General features: G+C 41.4%; 1 protein-coding gene across 1 annotated transcript; it reads left to right on the forward strand.

Moving 5' to 3' along the window:
- Positions 1–46: 46 nt before the first annotated feature.
- PP2D1 (protein phosphatase 2C like domain containing 1) lies at positions 47–13,588 on the forward strand. The gene is given in 13 exon segments (XM_048321217.1): positions 47–173; positions 4,753–4,910; positions 8,276–8,662; positions 8,665–8,780; positions 8,782–8,979; positions 12,391–12,426; positions 12,428–12,468; positions 12,471–12,509; positions 12,512–12,535; positions 12,538–12,640; positions 12,890–13,036; positions 13,267–13,471; positions 13,473–13,588. Coding segments are annotated over 13 exon segments (1,692 nt in total). The 3' UTR covers positions 13,584–13,588.
- The last annotated feature ends 109 nt before the right edge of the window (positions 13,589–13,697 follow it).

A 13,697-nucleotide genomic window follows, 5' to 3' on the forward strand; every position in this document is an offset into this window, starting at 1 on the left:
ATTTATATTTTTATTTTGCTGAGATTTCGAAATCGACAGGGTGTTGATGGGGGTGGGGGTCGGGACCTGCTCTCCGGCCTCCGCCGCGGGCTCGCCGGAGCCGCGGTACCCCGGGGTTCGGCGGCGGAGGCCGGGGCTGGCTTCGGGCTTCCCAGCAGCTGTGACAGCGACCCGTAAGATGGCTGCTGCCATCCCCGGCGCTTTAAGACGGACTGGTTAAGGTGGAGGAGCCACTGCCCTTGGCGGTAGCAGCCTCAAGCTTAACAGGAAATTAAATGTCATAAAAAATCCAGTTTCTCTGAAATTTAGGAGAGAATTTTCTTCGTCTTTTATTTTTAAATTTTTAAGTGTCCGAATCGCGTTTTAAAATAGCAAATAGCCGCTGTATGTTAGCAGCCACCTATGAAGCCCTTTGCTTGCATTTTCTTTATGCCGGTTAGGTTTCTCCTTTCGGACTTGAAAATGAAACTGTTCTTGCTTAGTTTCACTTTCAGCTTTCCCACGACTCCTTCTCGGCAGCAAATGTTACAAGCAAAGAGCACATCTGGAACAACACGCTGGCTTCCATGGACCACTTAATATCCATGACTGAACATAGACTCCTAGTTTTCCTGGGAGCTGCTGTACCTTTACATCCCCCAGTATGTTTTTCCTTTTTTTTTTTTTTTTTTCCAAATCACCAGGTTCTCCTTTAACCAGGTAGTTAATGATATTTAACCCAGGGTTAAGTTTGCACACTTGCATGTAATGAACTACAGTTTTGATTCTAAAAATACATTTATTGTTTTCACACGGGTGAATAACTCCACTCGTGCATTGAGGCCGTTCAGTGGCCATTTATGTCTGAAGCTGCACAGGTGAATGCTCACAGGATCACAGCCTAGGTGAACAACCTTATTCCTTATGGTCCTTAAAAGCCTGAAAACCTATTAATTCCATTAAAGTAAAATCAAAGATAAAAGTTGTCAGGAAGCAAATAATTTTACTGCAGTTCCTTCTTGAATCCTCAAGAGCATGGCTGCCTTACAATACCATGTCTTTTTTTTTCCATCACACTCTGATGCTCACCAGATAACCAGAAATGTAAGTCTACCAGCTTGTGGCTACAGATACAGTTACTATAGTAACATTTATAAACACTAATTTCACTACACTTGCAGAACTGCTGCCTGCTAGGAGCATCTTAGATAGAAACCACTCTAACTGCAAATAGGTACCTCTTTCTCTTTTTTTTTTTTTAATATTAAGCCTGATCATTGCTCACGTTCTAACTTCGTGCAAATATATTGTTAAAAAACAACAAAAAAAAAGCTTTACTTTGTCTTAAATTGCTCTAGTGAAAAGTAAAATATTACATTCAGAATTTTATCAAGAATCAGGAGTGAAAAGGCCATTTACTGTCTGGAAACATGGGTTGTGCTGTCTCCAGTGAATGTAATTAGGTCATGACAGGTTGCACTGCATTAGGGAAAAAACCAAAACCCCCTATGCTTTGACATACAAGTGGATACATGTCATTGTCGGTTACATATATCCAAGCTGTTCTCTTCTGTTGGCTGAATTCACAAGTACAGTACATACTAATTTTCTAATTATAATGCATCCATAAATCTGAGCACTACATAATCCCACTGTTGCTTGTTTTTCATCATTAAACATGAAGATATTAAATTTGATTCAAACTCGAACTATTGTCTGAAAAACCCTCACCACATTTTTCAGTTTCTGTCCTTTGGGGCATGTCAGTGGGTTTGCACTAGTCGAGCTGACTCTGAAACCTGTGTTTAGGAAGCACAGGTGGGAGCAGATGATCCTGCCTGCCTGCCTGTGCTGCTCAGCTCCCAAGCTCAGGTGAGTAGCCAGGTGACTTCAGGAAGGCTACTCATCTGCATCAAATTAAGGAAGCCAGGAGCTAGGTGAGACACCAGTGCCAGCTCATGTGGGTTTCAGGTCTCACTCAGGTTGCTGATAACCCCGAGGAGGTGCCTGCTCAGAGCCCATGCTCCCAGCAGATCAGACATGCATTTCACATGCAGACGTGCATGGATTCACCGTGAACACCTGACAGGCTTAAATGCAAGAGCGTGTGTGTTACCATTATTCCAGCAAAGGAGGCAGCTGCATTCTTGAGTCACAAAAGGGGAAATTAAAATGCAGTTTAGGGTGTGCCTGACTTCTGGTTATTACTTAGTTGTCATTTAGGGCTTTTGGGGCCTATCTTGCTTCCATAAATTAAAGAATGACTCAGCTAATAGCAGCCTAATGCTGAATGTACTGCTCTGACAGGGACCACCCAGCCTGAAGCTGAGCTCTGGGAGCCCACCCCTAACCCTCATCCCTGTCTTGCAGCCCAGTCAGATCCAGCATACCCAACCCAGCCTTGTCTCCCTCCTTTTGTTCAAGCGAGATTTTCTTCCAATGCTCCCACCTGTTTTTATTCTTGTCATTCAATTCAAATAGGAAAAGTGTAGCTCTTGCTCTTCCAGGGAACCTTTCTGAGTAGAAAATCCTGTTGTGTCCTTTCATTAGTGCATTCCTTGAAGGTGAAGTGGCCTCCCTCTTGGCCACAGTGCATTCAGGACTGCTATCAATATTTTATGAATCACTGGAAGTATTAACAGTGCTGAAGTTTTGCTCATTAAGCTCTCTAGCATCTCATCAGCTTCCCATGGTGCTTACATGTGACTCTAATAATACAAATGGCAGACCTTCCCATCAGGTTTTTGCTCTTGTAGGAAATCTTACACCCCAATTACCCAGTTTTTAAAGGAAAGAATGCATAAAAGTAAATGGAGAAAATGTCATTGCAACACCCATGGCTGCTTCAGTCACACAAATTTCTTGTTAGCGATGGACCATTTAGCAGTTTTTATATGCTTCTTACCCAGAGAATGCTCTTCTTGACTGCAGTCAGACTTTTGATTTAACACAAACCAAGTGAGAAAATTAAAGGCTGGAGTCACACAGCACAGGACAATCACTCCTGCCTTTGCACAATTTGAGCTGTGTGTGTGAAGTCCAGAAGCTGTTTGTTGAAGTTATTTAACCATCAGCAGGTAGGCTTACACATAGGCTACATAGGCTTACACAGTGTTATTTTCTGGTAGCGAGAGCTCTGGATTTCTTCATGCAAACATGGGATGTACTATCTATTTTTCTCTTACTTTCTCTTTCTTTTGACTCCTCACACTTCTTTTGTTTATTCCTTTCTCTAATGTATTTTTCTGTTCTTTCTGCTTTTAATTCATTGCAGAGATCCCTGTAATCCTCTGGGACTCCCCTTGGTGTACTTTGACTGCATGGTCTGTGTAGGGCAGGTGATTTGGTGCTGGAAGCCTGACAGACCCCTGGAAGACTGGCACAGGCATAGCTGGCAGGGATGGGAGAGCAAGGACCTCCTTTCTGCTACCTGCACACAAGGTGCAGGTGCCAGCCAGCACCCTTGATACAGCACTGCCTTAGATAATAGAACTCTGCATAGAAGATCCCTATTATTTCTGTAAGATGAAGTTACAGTGACCTAAGCACTGATTGTGCAAACCCAGTCATGGGCCTTCCCCACATCTGTGTGGGGGACCACCTGGAAATCCTGGGAACTAGAGACACAGCCACAGGCACCACAGCTAACCACTAAGCAGCAGAAACTAAACAGGCTAAAAACTTCATTTGGACCAACTGTAACAGTGCTGTGTACAGCTGAAAAAAGCAGGGGAACCCCAGGAGTACAGCACCAACCACAGATGGGGGTTTGTGGGGTGAGGGAGGCAGGATGTCACTGGGAGTGCAGAAGGCACAGTTATGTTACCACCACCCATCTTCTACCTTCTGCCACAGCTTTCTTTGTGGATTCCCAAACCCTCACATTCCTCCCCTCCTGTGCCAAGGCCAGCAGGCTTGCCATCCCCACTCGATGTTTCGTGGCCTCTCTGCCCCACACACACCCTTGGGGGGTAGCAAACTGCTATCTCTGCCCCACTGAGACTGACCCATCTACCAGGAAGAGCTGCAAAATATCTGGAGTGTAGAAAGAGCTGGTTTTGTCATGGTTTCACTACTCCCACTTCCCAGTTCAATGTTTCCTCCCAGCTGAGGAGTTGCCCCTCTGCACAAGTGGACGGTGTCACAAATAGTAACTCCTGCCTAGGACCTAATGACAGGGACTCCTGTTTTATAGGGTGGCACAAAACCAGAGGGCCTGGAATCCTGGGATTCCAGTTTTGGACAACACTTTAGAAGATAAATAAGGAGACTAATTATCTTAATTTATTCCATAATTATTTTAATTATTAATCACTTCTTTCTTACTTATTATCAGGTTTACAGGTGGGAGTGTTCCCAAGTCCTGAATGCAGGCTCTGCCCCTGGCATGCTCCCATGACTCATCAAGTTTGTCTTTATCTCTTCCCATACCTTTCATAACTAGACTTTCTTGAAGCTGCATCATTGCTTCTGGGGATGGAGTAAGCAGGCTATACTGTGCACTCCTAAGTTGACTTGGGAATGCACAGTATAGCCTACTTACTTGGGAGATGTCTTGTTCCTTCTGCACTGTTCCCTCTGCAAATGGTTTTAGAGAATGAGAGGGCTAGCTCTGCTAAAAAAAAGCGATGGAAGGTACAGGGCATGGCTCCTGGGTTAGCATATGAGTTTGGTTTTTCAGTTGAAGAGCTTTTCAGAGGTCTTATATGAGTTTAAGGAAGGCTTTGTAAGGGTTTTCATGTACGGTATTTGCTGGCTGCAACTGTGCTGCAGGACATGAGCTGCACAGCACAGTCACACTGCACCAGACAGATGCTAATGTCCCACTGCCCACCCAGAGTGGCTCCTTGCCAGGTACTGGTGGCATCAGGAACCCTGCAGCTCAGGGACAGACAGTCCTGGCCATGTTGAGAGTCTCTGTCATGGTTTCTGTATGTGGGTGTGATGCACTCACAAGTTTTCCAGGGGAGGTGCTGCTGCCAAACTGGGTGACAGGCAGGGGGGAGGGAGGTCAGCCAAGACAGGAACCGTGCCGAACATGTGGAGGCAATGAAGCCATATCCTGGCATCACAGGCACATGGGAAACAGAGGACTGAGAGGGAAGTGCTGACTGAGGCATGAGCAAGAAGTAAATCAGGGAAGAAGGAAAAGACAGGCAAGGTTGGTGCTCATTCAGCAAGAATTTGCAGCAGTGAGGCCTGTTTATATGTATTAGAGGATAATATTTTGATGAGCAACTCAGGGAGATCATGACCTCCATTTTACATCATACAGCTCATCTATGCTTCTTCCCGTCACCCACAGGCAGGCAGGCAGGCAGGCAGGCATCTCTCCAGTGCTGGTTTCAGCATCAGTAACAGTCAGCATTTGCTAAGACCACAAGTATGTAGCAAATAATAAAAGCCCCAAGTCTCACAGAGGAAGGAGCTCAGGCCTGGAGATTGTGCAAGCTAAGTTCTGACTGTGTCAAAAGGGAAGTGAGGAAGAAGCCATGCTCTGGGTGGAGATAGGAATGACATGTGTCAAAGGGAGATAACTGCATATGGGACTTGTCTGTTTGGATACAAATCAGGTCCTGGATCCTCTAAGCTTAGGAACAGCTTCCATCTTTGCTAATTAAAAATGATGATTGTAGTGCCAAACTGCAGAAACAGAGAATAATCTTGCCTTACCTTATTAACAGCAAGCAGCTCCAAGTGTCATAGCTAGGAAGGTTTTCCAGATATACGAGATTTACTGAGACAATGGTATCCTCTGCCATATGAGCCTCATGCTCTGCCTCAGTTCTGTCCCTTTTAGACAGGCCAGTGTATGGCAGAGGTGGAGGAGCCTCCCTTTCCAAGCAGCAGGACTAAGCACTGAGCAGGAGGCTCTTTGTTATGACACATACAGTAAATACGATTTTTTGCCCTTGAAAACATGTACAATCTTAAACTGTGGTTCACTCCCCATTCTTCTACATCTAATTTCTTTTTATCTCCTTCTATTTTCATCTCAGAACATTAAACTGTGTTGGGTTTTGGCTCCCTAAATAGGCACAGGGAAACTGCAGTGAGCTAGAAAGCAGTATTTTATCTTTCACTGTGAGGCTGGGAGTGCTTTAGCTTGTTGTATTGTGCTGTCAGTATCTCACTGTTATCCTTTAACCTGACAGCAAAAAACCTCCCAGTCTGTACCTGTTCCTAATGAGAGAAATGCAAGGAGAGAAGGAAACACAGAATAATCTTTTTACTTCATAAGAGATCAACAAATCAAATGTTTTTTGGTTTTTTTTTAATTTAATTTTTACAAGGTTTTCAGCTATTAACATAAGCAATTTATGCATACCATAAAAATTAACATCAGGGAGGCCCTTTTAATAATTATAAGAAAAGTTATTGTAACTAAAGAGTTGTAGCCTATCTTGCTACATGAATTATTATGTATATTATCCTGGTTATTTACACATTGTAATTAACTGGGACTGTTTTGGTGCCTTGGAAATATGATTTGTTAGCACTTACAGCCACTTACAGAGATACAGACCCATGTAAAATGTATGTGAGTGTTAAGAATTCAGTTTGGTGAGATCAAACTAATATTTTGCTGGAAGTTTTCAATTTCCTGTCTGTAATCCCAGGGGCTTTTATGTACAATGGATTCGTATTTAAAAGACTGACAAAAAATAGCTTACCAGGTGTTTTGTATACATTAGTCCTAATTTTTCTCAGGCCTGAATGCATCATTGCAATGAGAGCAGTGAAAAATCTTGTGCCATGTCTCAGTCTCAAATTCAAACTATGCAGAATAAAGGAAGAAAGATCTGCACAAGCAGTTTTATCCATGTACCTCCTTACCTTGCCCTGAAGTCATGCAGCATTTTCAGAGGAGGCTGATGTTCATTCTTGTAGATAGACAGACTTTCCTATAAACTGCTCCTACAGCAGACTGGGAGCTGTAGCCAGCTGCAAGCCACTTCTGCAAGGATAAGCTATACTATGCTGTCATAAGGAGTTTTTAAGTGGCTCTGCTTAATACTATCACCCATTACAAAAGATATGTTGTAATTGATCTACCTCAGCTGATCAGAAGCACTGGATTCATTAAGATGTATTAGGATTAATTTGGGCTGGAGGAGGTTAGGGCTTTGATTTTAAGGAAATTTTATCTAACAACTCTCACGACAAGAAAGGGGCACACATTGAAACACAAACTGAAGAAATCCATATAATACAGGTGATGGAGAGAAGTAGTGAGACAGAAAAAAATGTACTTCCCTAGCTGAAATCCTGGAAGAGAAAACGGGTGCAAAATAGTTTATTCAGGTGTGGCTGTATCGAGTGTACAGGAATGAGGTTAAAGTAGGATGAAACTCCCAAAGGCTGCTCTTGTAACGTGGCTGAGGGATATTACTGCTGCTAAACTACCTCTGTTTGCTCTTTTGATGAATTAACAGCAGTTAACAAATATTAACTGAAACAGAAAACTCATAGCAGAGAATACAATGGCATATGCATTTTTGTCTGATATTTCTCATCCATAAATGCTAACTATTGAATATAAACACTGTGTTTTCATACTTAGTAGATAGATGATGTATAGGCTGGCAAGCTTAGCTGCTCACATGGTGTCAGGATTCTGTGTTATGGTGTCTGTGCATGTATGTCACGTGCTGGCTTAGGGGGAGAGGATGTTACGCAAGAAGCAGTTCATACTGAAATTTTCCAAGCCTGAAGCAGAATGACTTGGAAAAAAATTCTAGGTAAAATGGCTTAGCTGTTTCTGAGAATGTGATTTGGAAAATATGTTGTTTTGAATGTATTAAGCCAAAAGTCTAATTTTTTTCTAGAGAAGCTCCAAGACCGTCACATTTTGAACTACCACTTGGCAATTTGGCTGAAATGGCACCAGCAGTGCATCTTTTGTCATTCTTGTCAATTTGCCCAAATCAGAGCAAGTTACAGTATTTAGAAATCAGCATCACTTTGCCTATGCCAGGTAGAGACGTGCCAGTGTGCAGATACTGAATTCAGGCAGGCCCCTCTGCATCACCAGGGTCCTATCAGGAAGCACCTCACTAGGAGGCTCTACAGCTCTGACTCTTGGCTTTGCAGCACCAGCTGCTAGACCTGGGAATAGTACTGAGGATGCAGAGTGAGGTGAAAGAGACTGAGCTGATGGGGGAGACTGGAGCAAGGGGCAGGAGTGGAAAAAACAGAGGTACGTGCAGATGGGGAAGATACAAGCTCTGGCTGGAGGATGGGTAGAGAGGCTGGTGCTGACTAGAGTCAGGTCCTTGCAGTTCCTAAATTCTAGAGTGCTAAATTCTCTGACACACACAGGCAGAAGATTCATTATTCAATTGAATTCCTTGTGGATAATCCCACTCCCACACCATATTGTGATCTTGCCAATATCAGCAATACTTCTAAGTAAGTAAGTAATTCTTTAATAAAAGCACTACTGATTTGCCAAGATAAAAATTCCACATGGCAGCGAGACATGGAAGACAGGTTTATTGTGCAGGACAACCATGAAAGTAGGTCAGATACATATTTTCTGGAGATTCTTGATGGCTGTCACAGTGTGACAGCTACAGAAACAATTGCAGCAAAGCTTCCATTTTTATTTCTTGACCAACTTCCTCAAATAGGTACCTCCTACAAAAATAATAATGACAAAGAGCAAATTTTAGGTTTTTTTTTTTTTTTTCCCCCACAGTAATCAAGGCAGATTACAGGGAAGAAGAGAAGAACCAGACAAGGAGGAGACCAACAAGACCAGTCCCTATGAAAGTGTATGCCAAGTCCTTTTGGAGAATGCAGATTTTTACAACTGGGAAGGAATAAGGTTTCCAAAGTTCACTGGAGTGGTTGTTCAGTGGTAAAAAGAATTCCTACTGAAGAGATAGATGGCACTGGGGAGGAAGAAAGAAAACATTTTGAAAACAACACACACAGTCCATTAGCCAGGACAGTCGAAGGTGTTGCTGGGCTACCCCACGTTGCTATTACAGGTATGTCTTTTCCACACTAGGATTTTTTTTTCCCCTTCATCCAATTAAAAATAAAAAAAAAAAAAAAAAGGGCAAGCATAAATTAATCTAGAGATTTGTTGGCAGTTGGTATCTGGAGATAAAAAGCAGCAATTCCTTTAGCTTGACAATGTGAAAGAGACATGATAAATTCCCTCACAACTGATATTGCTACCAGACAATAATATTCAGCTTATTAGATAAGTAGCCTGAGCACAATATTTGAATTAAAGCATTTAAGCCAATTTACTAATGTAAAAGACAGAGTTAGGAAGCATTCCATAATAAACAAGTGATGTCTGTAAGAATAGTATGATTTTTTAAAATTTTAAGTCAAGAGGTTTAAGGTCATTACTTTAGAACAGGCAATCACAAAACTTTTGATGTTTGATCTGATACAGTCCTTGTGTCAATGAAACATGCTTAAGATACTTTTAATTCATTTATTTCATTGGACTAAGTACCACCACATTTTGCTACCAGCAAACTGAAAACATGATTTGAAGGAACAATCTGAACGATTACTTTCAGAAAGTAGGAATCTGTTGTATTTTACTGTTATGAAAGAACTATTCAGACCTGTTTCCTTATGAAGCAGAGCCTTTTTCTTTAGTACAGAATCAGTTATTTATTACAATCAGAAACAATGAAACACTCCTAATGCTTCTGCACTCACCCCTGCTACAAGGAACACCAGAAAAAGCTCTGGCAGACTAGCAACTCTAGGCATTGTATCTTCCCACCTGGTGATTTTTGTTACCCGTTAAACCCTCTTGTGTACATAAGACAGCTGTAAGGTTACAAGCAAGATACTTGCTTTCCCACAACGGAGTGCCCAAGCACAGTTACATAAAAAAAGCTGGTGGATGAAGAGTTTCAAATGGTTTGTGTCTACAGTTACATTCTCTTCCTCTCTGCTTGAGGCACATGCCCAGCACCACATCATTTTTCTACTACTCTCCTGGGCATTAGTAAGGAGTGGGCTGACACTGCAGCTGACATCAGAAGCACTCTTTCTTCCTGTCATGTGTGCATTCACACAACTTGTAAGACTTCTTCGTATTTCTCCATATGAAATTTGACCAAAATTAATGAAGAGGGTCAAAGATCAGTAGGAAAAGGGAGAACCATTTGAGAGGCTTCACTGTTGTCAGGATGAAAAAAGTCATGTTCCACATTTGAAAACAACACCACCGGATATAAAAAAAAATGGTTTTGCTTAAGAAAAATTTGCACTCATCTGCCAGTCTGAGAAACACCGTAAACCAACTTGATGATGCACTGACACTGAACTAGGTAATGGTGGTGTATCCCACCACCTCCATTCTTCAACACTTGCTGCTACAGCTGTACTTTACCTCAAACAAGCTTTCTGCAGCTATGTGAACTTTACTGGCACAGGAATCCAAACAGGTAGTTTAGCACTAGCTCAGTTTTCTTTCAGGAAATGCAGTCACACCTTTACTGGAATGCAGCATTAACTCACAGAAAGGTTGCAATGTTTTCAGATGCATTTGTTTCCACCTTATTCGGACAGAAACACATTTTATTCCAAACAGATTAATAAAGGCAGGAACTTAGGCTGGGTGAACTCTCCACCCAATTCCTTCTGGATCTTGTTACCTGCCTCCATCCATTCCTTACAGAGAGGGTTTCATACTGGCTGCAATTAAGGATACCATAAATTCAAGCTCTGCTAACAAGTTAAGGTTTGAAGGTCATCAGAGATACTTTACACCTTTTATGATTAAAATCCACATTTTTGAACCAATGTCAAATAATATTTATTTAATCTAATACAATTAATTTTCCACCAAATGTACAATATCAAAGGAAAAAATTCACAGAACATGAACCTTCATTTTCCCCCAAGGAGTGTGTTCTTACAGAAGTACAGACATGTTCCTTCAGCTCCAGATAAGCAACTAAAGAGGATGATCAGATACAAGGAGCAGGAGATGGTGACACAGGCCATCATCTTCATTTAGTTCCATATTGATAGGTCAGCTAAGTTCTGTTAATTCTTTTGCCCTGTCTGTGGTTTGCAGACAAGAGACTTGCCTCCAAAAGGGACTAGATTTTACTTTCTTTCAGTCAAATTGTTCCACATGGGTTCTATTATGCCCTTTGTTAGGCTTACAGTTGGCGGTCTTCCTCCAAGGGTTCAATGGATATTTTACACATTCTTCTAGCTCTCCATGGAAATCAGAAGGGGGAAGCAAGCACAAGGAAACACACAGAGCACAACTTAAGGCATCTACAGTTTATAATTAATTAAAAAGGTGCGTCGTTCAGTTTGGTATTTTGAATCATTTTCTGACTTAAGGCAGAAGAAATCTGCCTTCACAGACTACACTTAGCTGGCTCCTACACTCAATGATGCCAATACTGCCCAAGAAACACAACCACTGTGTAAGCAACGCCTACTTACACACCTGTTTTAGAGGTCTGTGCCCCAGAACAGCTAGATGATATTCAAAATACAATATAAATGATCACACCACAGCCAACTTCATGTATAGAAAGCTACCACTTCCCAAGCAAGTTCCTTCTGCCTGGCATAGCTTTTGCCCTTATGCCAACACATTGGAGCAGACTGAACACCTCCCCTAACCCAAGAAATGGTCTCCCAGAGCACCACAGAGGATCCCAAACAATACAGCACTTTGGTTTGGAGTGCTTTCCTTTATGCTCTCTGTTCAAATCTGCTATGACCAGTCTCCTGCAGTGTTGCAATTTCTAACACTTTTAATTCTCAGATTTCAGAAATGTTGAGGGAAAGGGAAAAACACCTCTTCCTACTAAAGCAAAGCAATTAGTCCTCAACTTCCCACAATGACTAAGAATTCTTGCTCCCTTGCGTGCCTTAACCAAGTAAGAGATTTAAGGCAACATGTAAGTAAACAGTAAATCCTACATCACATCCAAATTATTTTCAGGTACTAAAAATTGTAAGCTGCTAGAAAATGTCTGAGCCTGAAAGTTCTTGATGAGTTCATTCAGACACCTGAAAGCACACATTCTCATAGGAGGGAAAAAAAAAGTATTTGAGAAAAATGGAAAAGTTGCACCCTGACTGGTTTTTAAACAAGAGTGCTTATTTTTCATATTAGACTGCACTTTAAGCTGAATGAAATGTCACTTAAAACTCCTCATAAATTTATTTGCAGTCAGGAGATTAAGATTCCAGAACAGTCTTCTAAGAATGGAGGGGGAAAAAGCACAGAAAACTTTGCTGTGACAGAACCAGATTCAATGATGGACATATTGTTGCCTGTGACAGTAGATTATTAACTCTGATCTCAGGTTTTTTTCCAGTCCTTAACAAAAGGCTGTTACTGTAACAGCAGTATCTTTAAAAAACCCCAACATGCTATAAATATTATTTCAACTCCAGATGATGTGCAGCCTTACATAAAAATGGAAAGAGTCACTGTCTCTCAAGAGCACAGCACTTCTAATGTAAGTGAGAGGAAACACTTCAGAACAGCGGAAACATCAGCACTAATAAACCAGGTGAGTAGAGGGATACCTGAGAACTACAAGCAGAGAGATCCAGTAAAAAAAACATCTGTCATACCTGTACCTCATATTGTATCTGTCCCTACCAATGTTACTTGCCAGTTTCTTATTTTGGCTTCTAATGAGCTTTGAGGGGGTTTGGATTACTTCTAGCACTTGCACCAACTCTTAACATTCACTCATTATTTGAGAATGCACAAGCAGTGTTCAACAAAACAGAACTTTGTGTGTCAGTATCTGATATCCCTCACTGGAGACAACTTAACTGACTCAAACCCTATTAATCATCTGCAGGATGGAATACAGCTACTTTATTCCAATAAAGGTATTTTTCAGAGTGACTCAAAAGGCAACCTGAAACAAAATTAGTGAAAATGTTCTCGGAAGAATTATAGGCAAAGTAAAAATGGAATTCCTAAAAAGGAAACCAATCACCACAAAAAACAACCTAATCCAGAACTGTCTCTTTTCAGTAACAACAAAGTAAATTCAAAGAATAGAGATACACTACTCCAATTCTAGCACACAAGGTGACTCCGAAGAACTCGGTTTGAGGACAGAAAATATTATCTAAGTTTTCATCCACAGTGACAGACTTCAGAGCAAGAAGAAACTGACATCTTCTGTGCAACAGGTCCAAGTCACAGCCATTACAGCTGCAAGAGGATGTGCTGGCACCAAGGTCTAAAGCCATGAAATTGCCCCCAAAATAGACAAAACAATGTCCTCTAATTCTGACTCAAGTACACAGCTGGCAGAAAAAATGGACTCCAATGCATTTTGTGACAAACTGTGATGCTGGTCAAAAACTGCTAAAGACTGTATCACCAGTGGGTTCTAAACCACCACCACAGTTTGAAAAAGAAACAAAAATGTACTCCATCAATTGCAAATCACAAGCTGCAGAAGAGACACAGTCAGCTCAGAGACACTACAATGCAACACAACAAGTCACTTTGTGAACAACTGGCACAGACTGCATTAGCTGCAGGTTCAAGAGAGATTATTACTACTTTGATCGTACTTCTAAATGGATGTGATAAGATACCCAATTACCTCAACATTTAAAAATTTATCATAGGATAACTGGAGTGCCACTATATATATATAGGACAAGCTTATATTTAGCTGTGGCATGAATTTACTTGTAAGCATCTTAAATGCTGACCCATACAGTGAATC

The sequence above is a fragment of the Corvus hawaiiensis genome, chromosome 1 (genome assembly GCF_020740725.1).
Source record: "Corvus hawaiiensis isolate bCorHaw1 chromosome 1, bCorHaw1.pri.cur, whole genome shotgun sequence".
Lineage (NCBI taxonomy): Eukaryota > Metazoa > Chordata > Aves > Passeriformes > Corvidae > Corvus > Corvus hawaiiensis.